The sequence below is a fragment of the Gallinula chloropus genome (assembly GCF_964237585.1).
Source record: "Gallinula chloropus genome assembly, chromosome: 22".
NCBI lineage: Eukaryota > Metazoa > Chordata > Aves > Gruiformes > Rallidae > Gallinula > Gallinula chloropus.
The window spans coordinates 3,737,349-3,760,691 of record NC_140107.1 but is presented as its reverse complement, the minus strand read 5'-3'; the positions used below and the strand labels follow the sequence as shown (position 1 = coordinate 3,760,691).

Below are 23,343 nucleotides of genomic sequence, written 5' to 3'. Positions count from 1 at the left end.
CAAAGCTGGTGGCATCTCAACTTGTGTTGCTTGGGCTCTTCTCCACCCACTTTGGGTCTGTTCCTCTCATTCCACAGGGGGTTGTGTGCTGCTCCCCAGCTGGAACTCTTGCAGTGTCCTGTCAGTGTGGGCTCAGCACCTGTGTGCCCTCTGTGGGGGTGCTGAGCCCACCTGGGACAGGCTGGGGGGGCTGAGACGTGGCAGTGCCCGTGTTCCAGCCCTGTCCCCTCTCCCCAAATCCTCAGTCATGCTCTTTGCTCCTCAGTGTGCAGCACCAAAGCTGTGAACAGGGCAAACCACGTGCTGGACTAAGCTGGGCTTGTGGTGCTGGATGAAGGGGAACTGTCCCTGCTGCCTGCCTGCACTGCTGGGCATCAGGGTCAAGAAGAATGTGGGAGAGGGACCAGCAAAGGGCAACCAAGATGGTCATGGGGAGTGTTAATGGGAGCTGCTGGTTTTGTCAGGTGAGGATGAGGAGAAGGCCAATCTGATAGCCCACAGCTCTGTTTTGCTGCCAGTGGAGCCAAACTCTTCCCAGCAATGGCAGACAAGAGAGTGAGGACCAACAGCCACATCAGCAGCTGCAGAGATGCAGGCTGGAGGGGAAGAGCTGCTCTGGGAAGGTGCTGCAGCCCTTCAGCAGCTCACCAGAAGGTCTCCAGGTATTGGCACACCTGATGCTCTGGTGTCAAGGAGAACCCAGCTCCAAGTCTCCCTTTGGCCTGAAGCCCTCTAGATACCCCTGCTGCTGTGCCAGGCTGGGCAGGGGGTGGCACAGCCCTTGGCTTTCTCTGGCATGTCCACCCAGAGCTGCCCTCTGCTCCACAGCACCTTCAGCCTGTCCCCAGCTGTGGAGAGGGGAGGGCAGGGCAGGCTGGTGGAGCAATGGGGACGGCAGCACCCTGGCAGAGCTGGGAGCATCCTTCACCCATCCTCAGCACCACCAGCACCAGGACTGGGGAGACCAAGCCCTGAGGGATGAGGGGTCAGGAAGAGGCCTGTCCCAGCAGCGGATTGGTCAGTCCATGCAGGTTTCAGAGCTGTGGGTGCTGTGAGCTTATGAGCAGAGAGGGGACTTACCACTGCCAGAAGCAGAAGTGAAACACAGTCAGAAATGAAAGCAGAGCCCAGAGCTGCTTCCTACACAGTTTCCCTCTCTGCAGAGAGCACTGGAGTGCCTGGTAGCACAGCCATGGAGCCCCTCTCCTTCCAGGACTACATCTGCTCCCTGGACCCCACCACTCTGCCCCGCATCCTCAGGATCTGCTCCGGTGTCTACTTCCAAGGTGAGTGCTGGGTGTCTGCTGCCTCCCCAGGGCTGGGTCACCTCCCCTCCCTGTGCCACCACAGCCTGGGGTCCCTGCTCCTGCCCTGAGGATGGCTGATCCCCTGCCACCAAGGTGCTGCTCCCAGGGAGAGGCACAGCTCCCCGTGCCAGCGCCAGGCACGGGTGCCTCAGGCACTGCTGCTTGCAGAGGACTCTCTTCTCCACCCAGTCCCACCAAGCCTTGGCCAGCACGGCTTCCTCAGCTGGTGGCAGTGGTGGTGTTGAAAGGGAACCAGCAATTAGCAAATGCTTTTGCCAGGACTCTGGGGCTCCCAAACCTCCATGTGGCAACATCCATGTGGCAATTTCCATCTCGATTTGTGCAATTTGTAGCCTTCATTCGGGTTACACTGGCTTTTACAGGGCAGGAGAAGAGGTTCTCTGTGGCTCTGCTGCTCTGCAGCTCAGCTGGTGTCCAGGCTTGGCTTTTTCAGAGACTTTCTGGTGGCCTTGGTGACACCAGCAGCCCTCAATTTGTTTAGCAGCTCCTGGTAGTCGTGGTGAGGTAGCTGGGCTTTCAGGAGGAGGTTTGTCCTGAGTTCATCCCGGGGGGAGACGCTTGGGACTGCACAGAAGGTTTGGAAGCAGCTCAGTGGGTGCAGAGATTTAAGGGCAGAAGGGGGCATTGCTTCTGTTGGAGGGTACTGTGGTGTGGTAGCATCCAGGAAAGGCTCCAGTTCCAGGGAAGGCACAGCCACCCTGTCCTTCCACAGCGTGATCAGGCACTGACCCTTCCCTGCTGCATTCCTCACCCGAGTTCCATTGGCTGAACCTCCAGCAGTGCCCCCTGCACTGTCCTGCACTGCTTTTCTCCCCTGTTGGGATCCCTGTACAGTTACCAGCGCTGGAAGCCTTCCAGGACATGGGCTGCCCAAGCCTCCAAGGATTCCTCATGCCTTAGAAACAAGCATCAGCCCAAGGAAGGTCCCTCAGCCAGCTGCTGGTCCCTTGGCTGCTGGTGGATGGTGCAGTGGGACCCCTGGGCTCAAGCAGTGTGGGACCCTGTGGGTACACCACCCAGCACCCTGAGATTTCCCAAATGCTTCTGGAGCCCTGGCTGCTCCTGAGGTTCTCCCTGCTTCGGGCTGTTTGTCAGCAGAAGCCCCCACACGTTAAATGAAACTGCTGCTGGTCCCAGTCCCTTCTGGGGTGCTCTCCCAGCCACCCCATCCTGGGCTCTGCTCTGCCCTCAGTCCTGCCTGCCCTGCAGAACTGCCCTGGCTCAGGGCTGGGGTGGAGTGAAGGGTGCTGGGGGGTCTGTGCAGGGCACCCACAGCCCGTGTGCCTGTGTGTCTCACTGCTGTGGGTGTGAGGAGTTCCCTGGGTCTCTGCAGCCAGGGTATGAGACCCCTCTGCTCTGGGCAGCGTGTGTCCTGCTTTCTCAGGCGGAGTGTGGGAGGGCTGGAGGAGGGGGCCTGGGCTGTACACAGCACACAAGGCTTTAGGAAGCTTCCCAGCTTTCATCCATCTCTTCCTGCAGTTCCTTTCTCCCCTTGATTTCACTCTGAGGACCCTCCTGTTCCTCAGCACAGCCACTCTCCCACCCAGCCCCACCTCACAGCTCCTCCTGCACAGCTCCCTCCTGGCCCTGAATTGCTGCCCTCCTTCCCCTCACCCCATCCCCATCCCTCATCCCCTCCTGCAGTCCCAGGGGTGAGGGATCCCCTTGGTCCCACCATAGCCCTGACACTGGGGCTCCCCAGGGATACCCACGAGTGTGGCTCACCTGGGCTTACTCACATCCCAGAAAGGGCCAAGGGTCAGCCCCCTCCCCACTGCCCTCAGCAGCTGGCCAAGCAGAGCCCCCACTATGTAGCTGGTATTTGCTGATGGTGCATCGTGTGACTACCTGTGTTAGGAGTCACCAAGTCACTGGGGTTGGCAGGGACCTCTAGAGCTCATCCAGGTGAACCCCTGCTCAAGCAGGGTAAGCAGGGGCTGGTTGCTCAGGCCTTTTTCCATCTGGGTTTTGAGTATCTCCAGAATTCCCTTTTGTGGTAATCCCAGGATGGCTTCCATCAACCAGCTCTGAAAAACAAGGTTAGAACAGAAGTTTCTGCACAGCCTTATCCCTAGCAAAAGTGTGATCACAGAATGCTTGAGGTTGGAAGGGACCTCTGGGGTCCATCTGGTCCATCCCCATGCTCAAGCAGGACCATGTCCAGCTGGCTTTTGAAAGTCCTTGGGGATGGAGACTCCACAACCTCTCTGGGAGACCCGTTCCAGTGCTTGGTCACCAGTGAAGAAACAGTTTCACATCCTGTGTTCCAGTTTGTGCCCACGGCCTCTGGTCCTGGCCCTGGGCATCCCCAGGAGAACCTGGCTCAGGCCTCTCCCCGCCATCCCTCCGGTACTGGTGCACATGGGGGAGATCCCCTGGACCTCCTGTTCTCCAGATGGACAGTCCCAGCTCCCAGCCTGTGCCTCCTGCCCTGGGGAGCCCAGCACTGGGCACAGGGCTCCAGGAACCACCTCCCTGGGCCCGCTGCAGCCCGGGACACGCTGCTGCTCCTGCTCACCCTGGTGCCCCCAGGACCCCCAGCTCTTTCCTCCCGAGCCGCTTCCCAGCTCGTGCTGGTGCCAGGGCTGGTTCCTTCCCAGGCAGGACTTTGCACTGCTCCTCCCTGAGCCACCTTCTTGGCTTCTGCCAGCCCCATCTCCAGCCTGTCAGCTCCCTGTCCCACCCTGTGTCCCCTGCAGCGTGCTGAGGGTGCCCCCAGCCCCACCACCCGGATCACTAACAAAGAGGTTACCCAGCACTGGACCCTGAATTGACCCCTGGGGAGTTCCTCTAGTGACCAGCCTCCAACCAGCCCTGGTACTCCTCATCAGCACCCTCTGGGCCCAGCTGCTCAGTGTCTGCTCACCCAGCCCACCCTTCATCCTGTGACACAGTCACCCCTTCAGCAGCTCATGAAGCTGGTGAAGACTTCAAATGCTCTGGCTCACTACTGCATCCTAGCCAAGGCAAACAATACCCACTGCTCTCCCCTTCTCCTCCAAGCCAGGGACCTCACCAGAGAAGGTGATGAGGTTGGATGAGCAGGATTTCCCTGTCCTGACTAATCCAAATCACCCTCGTGTGTCTAGCAGTGGTTTCAAGAATTATCCACCCCATCACCTTCCCGGGGTTTGAGGGGAGTGTGACTGGCCTGTAGGTACCTCTCCTGCTCATCTTGAAGCTAGGAATGACATTTTCTTCTTCCCAGCCCTTAGGAAGCTCTCCTGAGTGCCCACAGATAACGGGGTGGCCTCATGGAGTCAGCACTCCTGGGTACATCCTGGCAGGCCTGAGACTTTCCTATGTCCACTCCACCCAGTGACCCCTTAGCTGGTTCCCTTCCATCAAGGGTACCTCTTCCTTGCTCCAGACTTTCCCCCTGGTCTCAGGAGATTCCTGAAGGCTGGTCAAACCTGTAAAGACAGAGGCCAAGCAGACACTGAGCACACCAGCCTTCACCACGTCCTTTGTCACAAGGTCTCCTGCAGCAGCAGCCCCACATTTCCCTCAATCTTCCTTTTGCTGTTGACACACTTAGAGATGCTCCTCCTGTTACCCTTCCCACCCCTCAGAAGATGCAGCTTGAGGCAGCTTTTCCTATCCCTATCCCTGCACCAGGCCACCCGCCCCTGCTGCCACTTCTCATGCAGCCTCCTTGTACTTTTGAGTTTGGTCAGGAGCTCCCAGGTGTTGGATTCTGAGGAAGCACCAACAGCCACATTACAGAGGGTGGGGAAGCCCTGGCACAGGGTGCCCAGGGGAACTGAGGGGAACTGAGGGGAACTGAGGCTGCCCCTGGATCCCTGTCAGGGTTCAAGGATGGGTTGGATGGGGCTTGGGGCACCCTGGGCTGGGAGGGGGTGTCCCTGCCCATTGTGGGGGGAGCACTGACTGGGCTGTAAGAAGGATCCCTCCAACCCAAACCCGTCTGGGGTTCCATGAAATGCTGGCAGAGGCATTTTTCTCTGAGGAAATCTCCCTCTTCACCCCGCAGGGTCCGTGTATGAGATCTCAGGCAGCGAATGCTGCTTGTCGACGGGCGACCTGCTGAAAGTCATGGCCGTGGTGCTGCAGAAGGTTGTTTGTGAGGACACAGAGACAGGGCACACAACGGAGCTGCCACCAACATTTCAAGGTGAGCAGCTGCCCGGTCCCAGCCCGTATCCCATGGGTGTCCCCTCCTCCCCGCAGGGACCCCATGGGCTCACCCTCATTGTCCCACAGGTCTTTTCCAGCCTGCCCCAGGGCCAAGGCCATACCCGACACCGGAGGGACAGTCCCCAAAGGGCAGCAGGCAGCAGGGCCTGACGCTGCAGGAGGTGCTGAGGCGATGGGACAGGCAGCCACAGCCCCTGCTGTGTCCTGCCATTGCCCCCCACGTCCTGCTCCTGCACCCTGTCTATGAGGTGCAGGCTGCCATGCACCGTGAGTCCAGCCAGGGCAGGAGGGGTGCTGGGGGGGGGGGGGTTCAGGTGGGGGTGCTCTCAGACTCGGGGCAGGGTGCTTTGTGTTTGGGGATGCTGAGGGGGTTGGGATCAGGGCAGGGTCGCCATGGGGATGGGATGGGGATGCTGCAGTGCTGGGGATCTACACCAGTTTGGTGCTGGGACCCCAATGCACAGGCTGTGGGCGGCTGTGGGCATGGAGATAAGAGGTGTGGGGGGAGGGTCCTGTCCCACATGGGGCCAGGGAGAGGCTGAGCACAGCGTCAGGGCAGCTCTGTCCCCGCAGTGCGCCGGGACGTGGTGAAGATCCCCTCCACGCTGGAGGTGGACGTGGAGGATGTCACGGAGGAGGCGCAGCACGTCCACTTTGCCCGGCCGCTGCTGCTGAGCGAGTTGCTGGGGATGGAGGAGGTGCTGCCCGCCCAGGCCGAGATCCTGGAGGGTCCAATCGGCCCCCCAGTCTTTGAGAGCGCCTGGGTGCCGCGGCTGCAGCGGGGGCAACTGCTGCAGCTCCACGGCATCTCCCAGGCCTGGCGCATCCTGGCCTCAGCCCCCGGCAGCGGCCGCCATTTCCTCCTCTCCAGCGCCTACCAAGGCCGGTTCCGCCAGCGGCCCCGGCAGTTCACAGGGGTGCAGGAGCTGGTGGGCAGCCTGCAGCCCGGCCGGCCGCTCCGCGTGGTGGTGACACAGGACTGTGTGGGCCGGGGGGACGACGTGCCCCCGCTCGGCGTGGGTGACCGGCTGGAGGCCCAAGGGCTGCAGGGCAACGGCCCTGACACCCGGCTGCTCTGCTACCGGCATGGTGGGGAGGAGGATGAGGAGGATGAAGGCGAAGAACTGCTGCTGCCGCTGGACCTGGGGGGCAGCTTCGTGGAGGAGACGCGCGGCAACAAGAAGTACAAGTTGGCAGAGCTGCTGGAGCGGCAGCCGCTGCCCTGTGAGGTGCGGGTGGTGGCCCCCGACCCGGGGCTGGAGCGGGACGTGCTGGGTGCCCTGCCCGCCCTGCGGCTGGAGGCCCGCCTGGACCAGCCCTTCCTGGTGGGCAGCTTCTGCGAGGAGCCCGAGAAGAGCTTCGAGATCCCACCGCGGTGGCTGGACCTCTCTGTCCTGCTGAGGGAGGAGGAGCCCGTCCACCCCACAGCCCCCTGTACCTACCACTCCCCGGTGGAGGAGCTGACCGACGCCTTCTACTACCGGCTGCTGGCCCAGCTGCCCGGCAACGCGGCCCCGCCGCCCCCACGGCCCCCCAAGCCGGCGCAGGCCGGGTCTAGCTCTGGGGGAAGGCGCTCCTCATCTCCCAGCTCCCTGGCCTCTGTCGCCCCACCAGCAAGCACCCGCTCGGCTTCTTCACTGCCGCCGCTCCCAGCCTTGCCCCAGCCAAGCACCCCAAAACAGTATGGCCAGCACCGAGCCCCCAGCAATGCAGGTGAGACCCCCGGCAGCTCCCGGGCCCCGGCCCCTCCGCAGGGCTCAGCCCGGAGACACGCTGCCCGGGCAGGGGGACGGCCCCTCCGAGCAGCATCAGCGAGTTGTGCTTAACCAGGGATGCTGCTGGCCACCACGTCCCCGTGGCTGTCCTTGTGGGGACCTGGGGCAGGGATGCTGGCAGCTGCACCCCTGCCAGCCGGGCCCCCATGAGGGCTACACCTCCCCATCCCCATCCCCTACATGGTGAGGGGACCCCCAGGCTCTGCCCCTTGACCCACCTCTCAGAGGACACACGTGGCAGGGCTGCCCCATCCCCTGTCCCACATGTTGTGAGGAACTCCTGAGGAGCTGTCCCATGGGAGAGCTCATGGGGGGGGCTGTGCCACCCCTTGTTCCACATGCAGCTGGGACATGGTGGGCAGCAGTGAGGGGGGGGGAGCTCACCAACCCCTTATCACACATGGGGACCACGGCACTCAGGGAAACAAGGGCAAAAAGGCTGGGTGAGCATCACTGGCAAACCCTTGGCCAGCAAATGTGACCCCACCGCCACCCCCAGACCGCAGCGGACCGGTGGCCCCAGAGGCTGGTGTCTGCAGTGGCGGAGGCACTGCCACCACACCACGAGGCCCTTCTCCCCCACGGCCTTTGTCCCCACTGCCTTGGGGTGCAGCTGAGAGCAGGGAGGTAGAGAGGGCAGGTGGGGCCGTCTCCCCCTGGGGTGTCCATGGTGGTGCACAGCTGCAGGCCGTGCCTCCTCTTCCTTTCCAGGCACTGAGAGAGACAGCGATGAACAAGATTATGAAACTGTTGACTACAGCATTCGAAAGACAATCGTCAAAATGCAGACCATCTTTCCTTTCTAGCCCTCTAGTTTCTGGAAGCCACCCAGTCTCCAACTCCTCTGAGACCTGACATGACACATTGGTTATTTGCAGGGGCTAAATTCGGCCCCTAGGGCTCCTCAGCACACTCCAGCTGCCTTGATCCTGCAGAAAGGTGCCCACTGGCCTCGAAGGCAAGCACCCTGCATGCTGTCAGGACAGCCCTGGCCACAGAATAAACCCCTGTTGTGCTGTGGGCTGTCCTCAGCTGTCACACACAAGACTCTGACAGCACCGGACTGGCTGGGCAGCCACTGAGATGCCAGCCCAGGCCCTGGGACACAGATCACACTCTGCTCATTACCTGGGCTGGGATTATGGATGCTTCCAGATGGGGATGCTTTGGGGTCAGCATGTCCAGACATGTTGGCACATGGGTAGGATGGGAGTCACGAGATGTGACCAGGGACTTCAGACAGTGTGAGCAGTGCCTGAGCTGAGGCTCAACCCACCAGTGACACGTTTTACCATCCTCCATCACTTTCCTAAGGCAGAAGCTGCTTCTTTCTCAATTCCAGCTGACCTCGCTCCTCGCCCTAACCTGATCTCTCCCTGAAGAGCACTGTAAAACCATTGTGGCTTTAGGTTTTGCTGCTTTTCCACCTGTTTTTAACTACACTTACACCTGGAAGCAATGTCTGGCCTAGACCTCCCTGGTCCCCTCCTGCTTGTGAGCATGCTTGGCACACTCTTGCAGACTCTTGGCACCAAGGCCACTGCTGCACTTGGGGCATTGGATGCAAAATAACGACCTGAAAGATCAAATAAGGAATCAAGTTCAACTATTCTTTTCCTTGGAAGTTTGGCAAGACCCCAGGAAAGCAGCAGTCGAAGACCTCGCTGTCCTGATGTGCTTTACAGGAGAAGGGCTGACAAAGGGAGCTGTTCACCACAAGCAAGCAGGTGTTTCGCTCCTCCATCCCACACCACATTCCTCTTCTTTCAAATCAAAGCTGGGAAATAAATTTGAAATTTTATTTAAGATCAAAATGGTTCATTTTTTTCCCCCTCTCCAGGTGAAGAGGGGCTTCGGGTTCAGTTTTTCAGGCCACGTCACTCCTCACTCCATGCCTAGGGCAGAGTCCCAAAGCTGCAGAGAGGATCTCACTCATCTGAGCTTGGCTCAAGGCCTAGCTCAGATTTGGGCTGGTTTCTTTCTCTGGCTCTGTGATTTACACTCCATATCAGCACCATCCCCTCAAATCAACACCACGGACACTGACTGGCTGTCAGGGTCCTCTCAGGCAACACTCACCCAGGAGGGAGAAGCCAGCTCTTGCTGCAGACAGGAGCTAGCCCAAGCCAGAGGATCAGAGTCACAGGATGCTTTGGGTTGGAAGTAACATTTAAAGATCATCTGCTCCAACTCCTTCCAGCAGCAAACAATCCAGCCCAGCCTTGAGCCCTGCCAGGGGCAGCCCCAGCTTCTCCAGGCACCCTGTGCCAGGGCCTCCCCCCCTCAGTGTAAAAACCAAGTTGATGTCCAACCTAAACCCCCTTTCAGTTGGAAAGTGTTGGCTCCCTGCCTGTCACCACAGGCCCTGGGGTAAAAATTTCTCTCTCCATCTTCTCCACAGGCTTTCTTGAAAGAACAGAAAGGCTGCAGTAAGGTCTTCCCAGAGGCTCCTCTTCTCCTGGCTGACCCATGCCAGTGCTCTCAGCCTGGCTTCATAGAATGATGGGAATTCTTCAGTTCCACCTCCCTGCCATGGGCAGGGACACTGTCACTAGACCAGGTTGCCCAACTTGGCCTGGGCCAGGACAGGGTCAGAGCAGATGGGAGGGAAAAGTTCTTCCCTGGGAGTTGTGGGGCTGTGGCACAGGCTGCCCAGGGCTGAGTCACAGGCTGAGTCTCTGGGTGTGTTAAACAGAAGGGGAGATGAGGTCTCAGGGAGGTGGGTGAGTAGTGGACAAGTACAGATGGACTCAGTGCCCTCAAAGGTCTTTTCCAAACTGATGATTCTGTCTCTCACTTCAGTTTGACAATTTAAGGCAATTTACTTCAAAAGCTAACAAAAAAAAATGGCAATGGTTAAAGAAAGGCTGAGGGCAGAGGCTGTAGCTCTACCCCTGTGGCTTTGTTCTGCTGATGCAGATGGGTTTTCTTCTTCAGGGCAGAAGAGAAGCCTCTAGAGCCACACACATCAGACTACCCAAGTTAAAATTTTATTGGAACCATTCAAAAGCTCTAGTAACAAGATCACCTCATAGTACAAACAGATTTAAATGCATAAACTAAACGAATTAAAAATCTGTTCATGATTACTGTACACTAGTGGAATGTTACTCTTGGCTACCCACTTTGTGAATGAAATAGAATGAAAGCTGAGTTAGGAGAAACAGCTCTAGAAACAAAAGACAGTCTGCCAGGACAGGACTAGAAAGAGGTTCTTCTTTCTCAGGCAGGCACCCTGGAGGGAGACACAAACCAGTGGGAGACTCCCAGGCTTTGAGTTGCCCAGTTCCCCCACATCTGTTTGTGCTTTCAGTCCCATAATCGAGTCCCATAACAAAATCCTACACGTTCTGCTTTTCCTTGAGTCCCAAGGAGGCACTTCCAGGGTAACTGAGACTTTCCCAGGACAGAAACAGCAAAGGTCACTTTCCACGTTGCAGAGCTCAGCAGAGTAACTTGATACATGGAGAAGGATTTGCTTAGAACTAAATCCAGCTGGCAGGAACTTCAGTCAGCGTCCGTGGACTTATAGTGATCATCATCCACAGTGGAGTAGATGTGTCCCTCACTGCTGAGAAACTCAACAGCTTGCCTGTGAAGGAAAAACACAAGTCAACAAGCAAATGCTAAGGAGTTTGTATCAACATCTTCCTCTTGGGAATTTCCTACCTCAGCCCCCATCCCCTGTTCCCTTCTGGCATTACCAAGGGCAGCTCTCAGCAGCTCTGTCCCACGAGCAGTTTAAGTGCTGCTCCACCAGACAGTGAGTACAGAAAGTTCCTCCAAAGCTCTGGCAACCTGCTCTCCTGAAGCCCTTAGACACTGCCTGCCACAGAGGGAAGGCCACCTATCCCAGTGCTTCCCAGGTAAAAGCTGTGCCTGCAACTCCACTTCAGAAGGGACAGGACACAGACATAAGGGAGGCATTAATGTCTTCAGGGTTCAATGTTTTTCAGAGTCTCAGGGAGGACAGAACAGAAAGAGTCTACTCCCAAGCTTTGATCAGTGTGCAGAAAGCAAAGCAGCCCTGAACAGGAGGCAGCACTGCTCAGGAACTGTTGTACCGATCACCTGGCTGCTGAACTGTTGAACAGCTGCTTCTGACAAGAGAGAGTGAAATGTTCTAGTCACCCCTTCAGCTGAGGCAGCTCATTAAAGCTGGTGAAGACTTCAAACGCCCTGGCTCACTACTGCATCCTACTGGAGACATCTGGGATTACTAGAGCTGTTTCACAACATCAGGGCTTGCCCAATACGTTCCTCTCTGCCTCCTTTTCAGGCTCTGGGAAGGACTGCCTGGATTTCCAGAACATCCTTTGTTTCCACTGACTTACTTGATTGTTGACATGCTCATATTGTGGAGCTGAAGCTTCAGCTCTTGAAGACTCATCCCTTCTGGGACAGGGCAGTTTTTAATCAAGTTCAGCACCTGGAAAAGCAAGACCCACCATTAGCACACAGCTAAGTGTCATCACTGATGGGCTGAGGAAGCACTACCTGTCTGCAGAGAGCTCACTCCCATTTCTTTGTCCTCCATCAAGCCACAGCAGCCTCCACAGTGACTGCTGTGCTCCTGGAGAAGCTGCCTGCACCCACCTGACTCTGATGTGCTGTGAGCCCGTTGACTGGCAGGCTGCCACCTCCTCCGTAGCCCCCGTCACTCATCCCAGCAGAGGAGAACGACTGAGGCACCCTCGATGCCGACTGCAATTAGGAGAGTGGAACTGCTGTGGTGACACAGGCACAGCCCCCCCAGCATTACACACTTGGAGTCATTTCAGAGAAACTGTAATTAACAGAAGAAAGCCTGGGGAATGGGCTGCAGCACCCTTCTCTCCAAGGAAGCCAGGACTCCTGGGACACCTTCACTGTGGCCCTCCAACAGCTTCAAGCTCTCCAGCCACCCCAGCTCCCACAAGGAGGTCCCTCTCCTTGGGAGACAGTAAAGGCTGAGGGGGAAACATCACCTTCAAGGACCTACCATGAGGTTTCTCCTGAGGATCATGTGTGCATTGACAATCTCCAGTATGTGCGTGGTGAACTCGTTCATGTTCTCCAGGGGCATGATCTTAAATGCCACCAAGCTTTTCTTGTTCTTCCAGAAGAAGTAAAAACAACAGACAAAACAAAATTAGCATCAAAGGAACACTCTGAACAGCCAATCCAACCCTTCTCCCCACAACAGGGATGGTGGCAGGCTGGGAGCTTGTCTGCATGTAATTAAGCCAGGTAATTTGGATGAGGTTTCCACACATGACTTTGCATGGCAAAGCAGACAGGGCAGCTTCTCTCTCTCACCAGCAGGTGATCCATCACACTTTAACACGTGCACCACTGTCTGAAAAGCTATTCCTCTGTTTAGTTACAACATTTAGTTATGAGGCAGCCACATCTCATGCTGCAAGGAGCATCCCCACCAACAGAACCTGCTCTAAGCTCTACAGCAGTGAACAATGCACCGATGCTGAGTGGCCTCTGTCCTCTGCATTTGGGAACATTTCAAGTCTTATTAACTACAGACCTGGCAAAAACATTCAAGGAGGAATCCACAGGGAAGTATGAGCAAGGACCACACTGAAGGGGATGTTCTAAGAGGAGCCCACCAATGCTATGCCAGATCACCAAACCAGCAGGCTGCTGCTGCAGCCCTGTGAGCTGGTCAGTCAGGTGTGGGTAACGTCAGCTTACCTGGAAAGAACGAAGGTGACCAGCTACTTTCACATAAGTTCCTGGAGGTACCACCACGTTCTCACTGCCTGCCTCCTGACAGAGGGGAAAGGAGAGAGGAATGGTTCCCATTTCCCTTCCTCAGTTATTACAATAATTCACTTAGGAAAGGAGGCTTATCTCTTCCCACAAACCAGCATGCAGGCCTACATCCAGTGGGAAAGAGCAGGTGGGTAAACAGAACCATCAATGGAAAATAGAGAAAAGAAAATATTGCCTTGTTTGAATGCACAGAACAACAGTCAAAATCACTTGTCTGCTCTGCTGTCTCAGTCCACCTATAAGACACTTTCACAGAGCAACAAGATGATGTAACCCTCAAATAGTAAAAACACAAGTGTTCAACTACCTAACCTGGCTGGGAGAATGGAAGCAGTCCAGAACAGATTTTGAAGTTACAGTAAACCTGTGGTTAAGCCAAATAAATGCCTGCCTAATTACTCTGAGTTGTTAACTGAACTCAGCTGTTTGCATTGACACCTGTTACAATACCATGGGCTAGCTTTAAAATTATCAGAAGACTTGCACCAGAAAATTCATCAGTACACGTCTCTGCCTCAGTCAACGAGCCTCACAGACAAATCTGTTTGCTCCCCTCCTCCACTTCTACACAAAGGCACCAAGCATGCACCTCCCAGTTCCTGGGAAGTAGTGACTGAGCTTCTGAGAAAATTATCCAAAATGAGTCAATACAGAACCACGTACAAGTTACAGAACAGCCACGTACAACTGCAATGGTCTCTGCTACAGCAGCACCTCCACTGGCTTTCAGGGGCACTTTCTAAAACACTGTTCAGAACAGCCACTTCTTTTTGTTCATAGATGCTCCTGAGCTGAGGGACCCATCAGGACCATCAGTCCAGCTCCTGGCTCCACACAGCCCAGCCCAGTCAGAGCTGCACTGAGCGCATCGTCCAGATGCTTCCTGACCTCAGCCCAGCTCGGGGCTGGGACCCCTTCCCTGGGGAGCCTGTGCCAGTGCCTGACCCCCCTCTCAGCACAGAACCTCTTCCTGACACCCAGCCTAAACCTCCCCTGGGGCAGCTTCACGCTGTTCCCTCAGGTTCTATCCCTGGTCCCCAAAGAGAGAAGAGAGATCAGTGCTGCCCCTTTGCTCCCCTCGTCAGGAAGCCACAGACCACGATGAGGTCTCCCCTCAGCCTCCTCTTCTTCACACAGGACAACCCCAGGCCCTTCAGCCTCTCCTAAGCTCCCTCTCTTCACCACTCCCCACAGCTTGTGCAGAGACAGGCTGGGGAGGCCCGCGGTGCTCACATCAGTGTCCACCCACTGCCGCACGTCCATGGGCGCCGCCGTCATGTCATCCACTTTGTAGAGAATGTTGGTGGGCGCCTTCTCGGCGTGCCGAATGATGCCCATGATGGTGACCTGCGGGGGGAGAGGAGGGGGGTTTACCCGGGGGTGGGAGCTGCTCTGCCCACTGCCGCCCCGCTCCCTGCTCCTCCCACCCCCCACCCCCCCTCAGCACCCACCTGGGAGATCTCGACATCGTGGATACGGAACGTCTCGTCCACCTGCTCGGCTGCCAGCAGCTGGGACACGGTGCAGGGCACGATGTTCTGGGAGCGGGCTCTCTGCAAAGGCACGGCGGGGCCGTCAGCGCCGCGGGGAGGGGCCGCCCCCCGCCCCGGCTCCTCCGGCCGCCCAGGCCCCGCGCTCCGGCCTACCTGCTTCTTTTCCGCCTGGGTGCCGAGGGGGGAGCCGAAGCCGCCCGGGGATTGCGTGTAGCCGCCCGCGGGCCCCGAGGTGCCGTACCCGCCGTCGAAGGTGCCTGAGGGGGGGAGGGAGGGGGGGAGAGGGAGAGGCCGTGAGGCGGCGGCGCCGCGCGCCCCGGCCCTACCGCCATCACGGGACGGGGCGCGGCAGCGGCTCCGAGCCCCCCTCACCCCCTCCCTTCCTCTGTCCGCCCGTCGCCGGCGGCCCCGCGCTGCCCCCGGCGCTGCCCCCAGCCCCGGCCCGGCCGCCCCCGGCCCGCACCCTGCCCGTTCCACATGGCGACGCCTCAACCCGGGCCGCCAGCCGGCCCGCGCACAACACCCCTCCTCGCGCCGCCCGCTCCTGCCCAATCCGGAGGCGCCGCTCCGCCGGCCGGCAGCCAATCGCAGCTCTCCATCTTCCAGCTCGCTCCAATAGAGGCGGGGCTCGGCGAAGCGAGCGGCGCCATTGCGAGTGCGGGCGTTGCCAGGTCTCTCTGAAGGGAGGGAGGATGCGGGGGAGGCGGGGCGGGGCGAGGCGAGAAGCGAGCGAGGTGTTTCACCGTTGTCCCACGGCCGTCCCGCAGCCCGCCGGGCAGTCTCCTCCAGCCATGCGGGTTGTGTTGCTCCTGCTCTGCCCGCTGGCCGCGGCGCTGACAGGTAAGGGCAGGCAGCGTGCGCCGCTGCCCGGCCGAGCGGGGGGCCCCGAGCGGTGCCCGGCGGCAGCTCCGCGCCCCCCGCCCCGCTGAGCCCCGGCGTCTCCCCGCGGGTCCAGGGCGCTTCTGGCACATCACCGACCTCCACTGGGACCCCGAGTACGACGCGACGGCGGGAGCCGGGCAGGTGTGCCCTTCGGGCGGCTCCCGGGCCGTGCCCGCCGCCGGGCCCTGGGGCAGCTACCTCTGCGATGCGCCCTGGCCCCTGCTCGCCTCCGCGCTCCGCGCCATGAGGAGCCGCCTGCCGCAGCCGGACTTCGTGCTCTGGACCGGGTGAGGAGGGGCCGGGGCCGGGCGGGGGTGCCGGGCCGACACAGGTTGGATGGGGCCCTGGGCAGCCTTGTGTAGCTCCAGGCCTGGAGGTTGGTGTCCCTGCCTGTGGCAGGGGGTTGGAGCTCTGTGACCCTTGGGGTCCCTCCCAACCCAGCCCAGGCTGGGATTCAGTGACTCGACGCCCGGGCGGTCCCCGCAGCGGCGGTCGGACCGGCTCCGAGCCCAGCCGGGGCTCTCCGAAGCTCTCCCTGGCAGTCCCGGGCGCTGGGGGTGGGTGTCTGCCCCTTCACCGAGCTGCTTCTCCGAGGGACGGAGCGGCGGTGGCGGGCGTGTGGCGCTGGGTTGTGGCACCGTCCTGCCCGCGCCGGGGCTGGGAGGGAGAAGGGGCAGCACAGGCAGCGGGCTGGGGGCGGTGGGAGGGGGTTGCAGAGCTCTTCAGGGACCCGTTTAGGAGGGGTGGGGTACGGATGTGCCCTGCAGTGGAAGCTTTGGGGACAGCATAGCTGTGAGGGCCCTCAGCACCGGCCAGAGGCTCCCAGCGAGCCCAGCAGGCAGTGAGGAGAGGCACGGGTGGCCCTTCGCTGCCTCTCTGAGCTGTGGGCAGCCCTGCCTGACTTCCCCGGGCACCCTCGGGGCGAGGGGCTGTGCTCTTTCTGTCTGTCCCCCACGCCCTGCCTGCCAGAGGAGGCCAGCACTGCTCCTGGGGCGCTTCCCCTCGGTGTCTAGAGGCACCCGGGAGACTTGTCTGAAAAAGGGGCTGTTCTGCCTTAGAAATACAAAGAACCTCCCCAAACCAGCATGGCTTTGCCTAATGTCCTCTCCAGCAGTGGGGACCCCCTTCCAGGGGAGGCCTCAGTAGCGCTTACAGACAGTGGAAGCTTTACTGTGTGTGGTTATGGTGAGCCTGTGGCCCCTCCTCTGATGCCTGTTTTCCTCCTCAGGGTGCAGCCCTGTGACCCACCGTAGCCTCCAGCCCTTGTGTTCCCTGCTGCTGCCTGACCCCACCTTTCCATTTCTGTCTCCACAGATGGGTTTTTTTCCTCCTTATAGAAGTAGTTCTTGCTCCTTATGGCTTTTGTGTTGGTTTTTTCTTTGTCCTTCGAACTATTTCCTCCGGTTCTTTGGCATCGTTTTAACTTTTGATGTCCCGTGGGCTTCTTGACAGCCCAGCATCCTCTGGAAATGCCAGAAGCATGGCAGTGAAAGCGTGGAAGCATGTGGCAGGCCTCAAGGCTCACTGCCTTCCTTGGAGGCATTCCTCTCTTTCATTTTAATGACAGTTGTTACCCTGTTCTTCGAGCAGTTGTACAAACAGCTTTCCTTCACCACTGCCCATCAGATATGGCCTTGAGATTGCAAAATGCTGTTCTCTGCAATATTTCCAGTTCAGCTTTAGTGTCTGTTAAATGAGGCAGAGTGAACCTCCACTTCACATGCTTGATACTCCTTCAGTGCCTTGGCCAGTCCACAGAGCCCTGGTTCCTGCCTCCAAAAGCTTCAACTTTATTTTCTCAGAGGCACAAAGAGAAGGAAGCATGTTTCTCTGGCTTGCTTATCACTTTAATTATATGCCCTGTTAATCACAGATAATGACTGTGACTATTTTTCTAGAGATGATACTCCTCACGTCCCCAACGAGAAGCTTGGAGAAGAAAAGGTTCTGCACATCATAGAAAATCTGACTTCTCTGATAAAGGAGACGTTTCCAGGTAGGAGATGAGTGGATGAGAAGGGTACAGAGTCTCATGGGAAGAGCTTTTCAGGGTGGGGACGTGACAGAGTTAAGAAGTGGAAAGGCAAAAAGGCACTGTCCCTGCTAGGACTTATTTGTCCTCTTCCCAGTTGGTGTATGGTGTGAGGTGTGTCTGAATTGAGGCGTCTGATGTGCCCACATTTCAGGTTAACTCACTCCTAAGAGAGCCAAACAAACTTTTCTGTGATTAGTCATTAAGACAGAAAAGGCTGGAAGATTTCCTCCCACTTCATCTGTGTCAGCAGTGGTGGAAGGAATGTTACTGATGGTGAAAATTCACTGGTTCATCTGTAAAGCTGTGGCTCTGGGGGGGCTTTCCCAAAGGAGGGATGGTCTGTGCAGTGTTGCACCCCCAGATAGTGCCACCGGGTGGCTCTGGGAAGGAAGATTTGCTGTTGCAAAGCTCTCAAGACACGCTTGTTCTTTCCAGGTCTGTGAGGGCCTTTGGGGAGCTTTGGTGCTGAGCAGCTCTGAAGCAAGCAGGGGTTCCTTTGCACCTCCTTTTCCCTGTCTCTAGGTACTAAAGTCTATGCAGCGATGGGCAATCACGATTTCCACCCCAAAAATCAGTTTCCAGGGAGGGAGCACAGGATCTACAACCGAACAGCTGATCTGTGGCGTCCCTGGCTGAAGGACACTTCCCTGCCTCTTTTCAGAGCAGGTACAGCACCACTGGCTGTTGTTGGCAGCACTCTGGGGTGATGGGGGTGGTTGGGAGAGTACCACAAGTTGCTTTCCCTGCTTCTGTGCTCCAAGCAGCAGTATTTAGAGAGTATTTGCAGAGAAAGGGCCCAGTTTAATGCTGATTTCTGGCACTGTGAAAATAAATGTCTTTGTGCTTTAGTCTCTCCTGCTTTCCTTGAGCTGCTGGAGGGTGTCCCTAGAGTGAATGCAGAGTGGTGAGCTTCAGTGGAAGGAAAAAGACCTTTCAGGAAAGCTGCTGGTGCAGGCAGCACTGAGGCTGTCCAGCACTGCTCAGCTCCTCGTGCTGCACTGTCCCTGGGCAGGGTCTCCCTTCCCCTTGAGGGGCAAAAGCATGACAAGGGGTACAGAGCAGGGAGAGCTGCTCCAAATCCCCACCCTGGAGCAGTCTGAGGCTGCTGGCACCTTGTCCACACAGTGCTGCTGCTGTGGCTCTTGCCAGGGATTGCTGAGAGGGGGGAAAGCAGATGGATCTGGGCTCACAGCAACCAGTGTGAACCAGCCTCCTGCTCTTCCTCCTTTTTCAGGAGCTTTCTACACAGAGACACTGCCTGGCCCAAGTCTGAGGGGGCGAATGGTGGTCCTCAACACCAATCTGTACTATGACCAGAATGACCTGACAGCTGATGAGGAAGATCCTGGTGGGCAGTTCCAGTGGCTGGAAGAAACACTGACCAGTGCCTCTCAAGCAGATGAAATGGTATGAAAGGAAACGAATTTTCCCCTGTGAGGAAAGGCTGAGTGAGCTGGGGCTGTTCAGCCTGGAGAGAAGAAGACGACTAAGGGGGGAACTTATTAATGGTTATAAATATCTGAAGTATGGGATGCAGGGGGAAATGGGCAGCCCCTTTTCAGTGTCTGTGGGGACAGGACAAGGGGCAATGGCTGCAAGTTGGAGCACAGGAAGTTCCACACCAACAGAGAATCATAGAATCCCAGACTGGTCTGGGTTGGAAGGGACCCCAAGGATCACAGAGCTCCAACCCCCTGCCACAGGCAGGGACACCAACCTCCAGGCCTGGAGCTACACAAGGTTGCCCAGGGCCCCATCCAACCTGGCCTTGAACACCCCCAGGGATGGGGCACCCACCCCCTCTCTGGGCAGCCTGTTCCAGCCCCTCACCACTCTCTCTGGAAAGAACTTCCCCCCAATATCTCATCTAACCCTTCCCTCCTTCAGCTTCACTCCATCCCCCTTGTCCGGCCATTATCCACCCTTTAACAAGCTGATTCCCCTCCTGTTCCTCTGCTCCCTTCAGGGACTGGAAGGCTGCAATGAGGTCCCCCCACAGCCTTCTCTTCTCCAGGCTGACCCAGCCCAGCTCCCACGGGGAAGAACTTTTCCCCAGTGAGGGTGAGGGAGCCCTGGGACAGGCTGCCCAGGGGGTGTGGAGTCTCCTTCTCTGGAGAGATTCCAGCCCTGTCTGGACACCGACCTGTGTGCCCTGTCCTAGGGACCCTGCTTTGGCAGGGGTTTGGACCCCATGGGCTCTGGAGGTCCCTTCCAACCCCTGTGAGTCTGTGATCCAGTGAAATGCTGTGCAGGGCTTCTCCCAGCTCGGCAGCTGTTCCGCTCTCCCAGCTGTGCCGTCTCAGCAACCCAGCTCTCTTTGGGGAAGCGTGGGCTTTGTGTCCAGTGGAGCTCTTGGTTTTGCAGGTCTACATCGTGGGCCACATCCCTCCTGGCTTCTTTGAGAAGAAACGAGGCAAGCCCTGGTTCCGGAGCCGCTTCAATGAGCGGTACCTGGCCATTGTGCAGAAGCACCACAGGGTGATCGCTGCCCAGTTCTTCGGGCACCACCACACCGACAGCTTCCGCATGTTTTACAGCAGCACAGGTACAGCTCTGGCCAACCAGCCTGTGTGTGATCGCTCTGCCAACCCCAGAAAAATCACTGCTGATGAAATATTTCAGTGGGTGTTAGGTGAATGCAGCTGAGAAGCCAGAAAGGGTTTGTAGAATGCCTTGCTCGACAGGAGACAGCAGTGGTTCTGATCTCCACACCCAGGCTGTAGCTCCAGCCTCCTCTGTTTGCCCTGTGTCGTGGGTTAGCCCCAGCCAGCAGCTGAGAATCATAGAAGCATAGAATAACAGACTGGTCTGGGTTGGAAGGGACCCCAAGGATCACAGAGCTCCAACCCCCCTGCCACAGGCAGGGACACCAACCTCCAGGCCTGGAGCTACACAAGGTTGCCCAGGGCCCCATCCAACCTGGCCTTGAACACCCCCAGGGATGGGGCACCCACCCCCTCTCTGGGCAGCCTGTTCCAGCCCCTCACCACTCTCTCTGGACAGAACTTCCCCCTAATATCTAATTTAAACCTTCCTTCCTTCAGCTTCACTCCATCCCCCTTGTCCTGCCATCATCTACCCTTTTAAAGAGTTGATTTCCCTATGAGAACCATGCTGCCACTCCCTCCCCTCCTGCCCCCACAGCAGGAGCAGGAGAGGAATGGGGAGACAGAGGCAAGCCTCATGGGTTTGGGTAAGGACAGTTTATGGAGCAGCAAAGGGTGGGGGGAATAACAGCAGCAGGACTTAGAGGTAGTGCTCTGGGTTTCCTTTGCTGAGTGTGGGTCTCCTGTGCACCCTCACTGCAGTGTGGACAGGGCTCGAGATGAGCCTGGGGCTCTGATTCCTGGGTTGTTTCCCCTTCTGTTCAGGTTTTCCAATCAATGTCATGTTCCTGGCCCCTGGAGTGACTCCCTGGAAAACAACGTTACCTGGAGTGAACAATGGAGCCAACAACCCTGGGATTCGGGTGATCAACTACGATGTGGACACCCTCCAAGTGCTGGTAGGGCTTCCCTGTGTGCCCCAGGCTGCAGGCTTGGGAGGGTGCTGTACCTGCTGTGTGGTTTGAACAGGCAGGAGCACGGGAGCCAAGTGGCTTCATAGGAGAGGACATAAACCACATATTGCAGCCTCCTCTCCTGCCTGGCACAAAGCCTTAGTAAGCACACCAGTAAGAGACAGGTGACTGCAGCGAGCTGGCCCAGGCCTTCTGCTGGGATGAGTTGCCCAGGACATGGCAGGACAGGTTGTGTTGTGTTCTTCTTGTCCTTAGTTAAGTTTCCTTTGACACTTGGGGATTGCAGAACTTCTCTGGGGACAGGCTTATCAACCCCCCTCCAAAAACCCTTCTGCCTAGAAAATCCTTTGGGTCCTGCCTGTCTGCTAAATTGATTAATTAGTAATGGATTTGAATGTAGGTGAGCTGTGGGGGCTGCTTCCCTTTCCTTTGTCTTGCACAGATGTAGAGGATGGGGTGTTGGGGCCTTTCTTCAGCAGCTCTGCTCATGTCCTGTTTACGTGTCTGGAGCATGAGAAACTAATGCTGAAGTGCTGCAGCAGGCTGGGGAGCTGCTGGGGCAGAGGAAAGGGACAGGGGAGAGCAGAAGTTGAGAAAGTAATTTGCTCCAGCCCTTCCTTCTGCCAGTGCACAGGGCTGGGGGTAAGTGACAGCGGTGCTGAAGCAGTCCAGGCTCAGAATTCATGGTATCTGGAGATAAAAGTCAAGCAGGCAGAAGCCTGGAGTTTTATGAGTCCTCTGTCCCTTATGAAGCAGAAGGATTTTGTGATGGGATCTAGAGGCTCTCACCAGGGTGTCTCCCCCAGGTCTTGGGTTGTTAGAAAGCCTGTTGGGAGGCAGCTCTGCCCTGGCTGGGCAGGGAGCTGTGCTGCCTTGGTGATGGTGTGTCTGGTGCCTTGGAGATCGCTTCCCAACCAAAGACTGACCTGACCTGACCGTGCTCTGTCCTCCCCTCCCTGCAGGACATGGTGACTTACTACTTGAACCTAACTCAGGCCAACATGATGGCCCCGAGCAGAGAGGGAGAGTTCCCAGCGTGGGAGGAAGAGTACAGGCTGACAAAGGCCTTCCAGGTCCCGGATGGCTCTGCAAGCTCCATGCAGACGGTGCTGGAGAAGATCTCAAGGGATCCACACTACCTCCAGCAGTACTACGAGTTCAACTCTGTCAAGTACGACCTGGGGCAGTGTGAGGAGCAGTGCCGGGTCGATCACGTTTGTGCCATCAGGGAAGTTGATTTCACGAAGTACAACGAGTGTGTTAGCACCAGCAGCGCTGCCTCCGCCGCCACCAGTGCCGGGCTGCTGTTTGTCTGCTCCCTTGTCGGACTCCTGAGTCCCCAGCAGGGACTGTAAGGGGCTGAGGGGCATGAAGAGGGCCTAAGTTCACGTTGCACAGGAATCAGCAATGGTGGGCATTGAGAGTTCCCTTGGAAACCAAGACGAAATCGGTGGCTGGTAGTAAAAGCTCTCTGCTGTTCATTTGAAATCTAGCAAAGCTTGATGGGGCAGGACAAGGCAGCGATTGCCACACAATCTGTTGGACTGACCTGCACCCGGGAATCTGTCTCCCTTACGCTGTCTTCAGAGGTAGGCTCAGAGATCAGGTGAAGGACCAGGCCTCCCTGTGGACTTTCCCCTACCACAGATGAGAACTGTGAGCTGCCACGTGTTCCCAAGGACTCTGCTTCCCGTGCTGGTGCACGCACACACTGTCACCCAGCAGCTCCTTGGTGGCTCTGCACAGCAGCACACGCTGTCACCCAGCAGCTCCTTGGGGGCTCTGCACAGCAGCACACGCTGTCACCCAGCAGCTCCTTGGGGGCTCTGCACAGCAGCACACGCTGTCACCCAGCAGCTCTTTGGTGGCTCTGCACAGCAGCACACGCTGTCACCCAGCAGCTCCTTGGTGGCTCTGCACAGCAGCACACACTGTCACCCAGCAGCTCCTTGGGGGCTCTGTACAGCAGCACACACTGTCACCCAGCAGCTCCTTGGGGGCTCTGCACAGCAGCACACACTGTCACCCAGCAGCTCTTTGGGGGCTCTGCACAGCAGCAGCGTTTCACTAATGAGCAGAGCCCAGTGGGGTCGGTGCTTCCTCTGGCAGCGTGTGAACTCCAGCAAGGTGGGGCCTTGACTTCACGTGTCTGAGCTGAGGCTCCAGGGGAAGAAGCTTGACTAGTACGGTTTTTAAATTCCTCCTTCTGTTTCTGTCCCCCCAGCTGCTGAGCACAGACCCTCCTGTGCTCTCCTCACTCACATCCACTTGGCTCCTTCCTTCAGCAGGGTGTCACAAGCTGCCCCTGACCCCTTTGCCTTGAGGAAACACGGGACAGTTGGGTGATTTGCCAGCCATGGGCTCTGCCTCCATGGCCTCACTC

At 57.7% G+C, this 23,343-nt stretch overlaps 3 protein-coding genes across 3 annotated transcripts; 2 read left to right on the top strand and 1 right to left on the bottom strand.

Moving 5' to 3' along the window:
• The first annotated feature begins 1,177 nt into the window (after positions 1-1,177).
• On the top strand, positions 1,178-8,200 carry THEMIS2 (thymocyte selection associated family member 2). The gene is made up of 5 exons (XM_084274238.1): positions 1,178-1,286; positions 5,323-5,463; positions 5,553-5,753; positions 6,060-7,199; positions 7,973-8,200. Exons 1-5 carry the CDS (start codon positions 1,193-1,195, stop codon positions 8,065-8,067), a joined length of 1,671 nt encoding a protein of 556 aa, XP_084130364.1. The 5' UTR covers positions 1,178-1,192; the 3' UTR covers positions 8,068-8,200.
• A 2,032-nt stretch (positions 8,201-10,232) lies between these two features.
• RPA2 (replication protein A2) lies at positions 10,233-15,005 on the bottom strand. The gene is made up of 9 exons (XM_084274198.1): positions 14,987-15,005; positions 14,677-14,780; positions 14,482-14,583; positions 14,264-14,377; positions 12,950-13,024; positions 12,243-12,356; positions 11,858-11,965; positions 11,596-11,690; positions 10,233-10,853 (listed from the first exon to the last, which is right to left on the bottom strand). Exons 1-9 carry the CDS (start codon positions 15,000-15,002, stop codon positions 10,769-10,771), a joined length of 813 nt encoding a protein of 270 aa, XP_084130324.1. The 5' UTR covers positions 15,003-15,005; the 3' UTR covers positions 10,233-10,768.
• Positions 15,006-15,241: 236 nt separating this feature from the next.
• Positions 15,242-22,468, top strand: SMPDL3B (sphingomyelin phosphodiesterase acid like 3B). The gene is made up of 8 exons (XM_084274437.1): positions 15,242-15,363; positions 15,479-15,692; positions 17,304-17,401; positions 17,963-18,106; positions 18,675-18,847; positions 19,805-19,985; positions 20,812-20,945; positions 21,923-22,468. The coding sequence occupies exons 1-8, from the start codon at positions 15,315-15,317 to the stop codon at positions 22,313-22,315; spliced, it is 1,386 nt and encodes a 461-aa protein (XP_084130563.1). The 5' UTR covers positions 15,242-15,314; the 3' UTR covers positions 22,316-22,468.
• The last annotated feature ends 875 nt before the right edge of the window (positions 22,469-23,343 follow it).

What these genes read in the sequence shown, in the direction of transcription:
- SMPDL3B (XM_084274437.1), top strand. Translation starts at nt 15,315, where the DNA reads ATGCGGGTTGTGTTGCTCCTGCTCTGCCCGCTGGCCGCGGCGCTGACA. An exon ending in GATAAAGGAGACGTTTCCAG is followed by an intron (nt 17,402 to 17,962) that starts GTAGGAGATGAG and finishes CCCTGTCTCTAG; the next exon opens with GTACTAAAGTCTATGCAGCG. An exon ending in TGGACACCCTCCAAGTGCTG is followed by an intron (nt 20,946 to 21,922) that starts GTAGGGCTTCCC and finishes CCCTCCCTGCAG; the next exon opens with GACATGGTGACTTACTACTT.
- RPA2 (XM_084274198.1), bottom strand. An exon ending in CCCAGGCGGAAAAGAAGCAG is followed by an intron (nt 14,584 to 14,676) that starts GTAGGCCGGAGC and finishes GTGCCTTTGCAG; the next exon opens with AGAGCCCGCTCCCAGAACAT. An exon ending in ATGAGCATGTCAACAATCAA is followed by an intron (nt 10,854 to 11,595) that starts GTAAGTCAGTGG and finishes TTTCCTTCACAG; the next exon opens with GCAAGCTGTTGAGTTTCTCA.
- THEMIS2 (XM_084274238.1), top strand. Translation starts at nt 1,193, where the DNA reads ATGGAGCCCCTCTCCTTCCAGGACTACATCTGCTCCCTGGACCCCACC. An exon ending in CTCCGGTGTCTACTTCCAAG is followed by an intron (nt 1,287 to 5,322) that starts GTGAGTGCTGGG and finishes TTCACCCCGCAG; the next exon opens with GGTCCGTGTATGAGATCTCA. An exon ending in GCTGCCACCAACATTTCAAG is followed by an intron (nt 5,464 to 5,552) that starts GTGAGCAGCTGC and finishes ATTGTCCCACAG; the next exon opens with GTCTTTTCCAGCCTGCCCCA.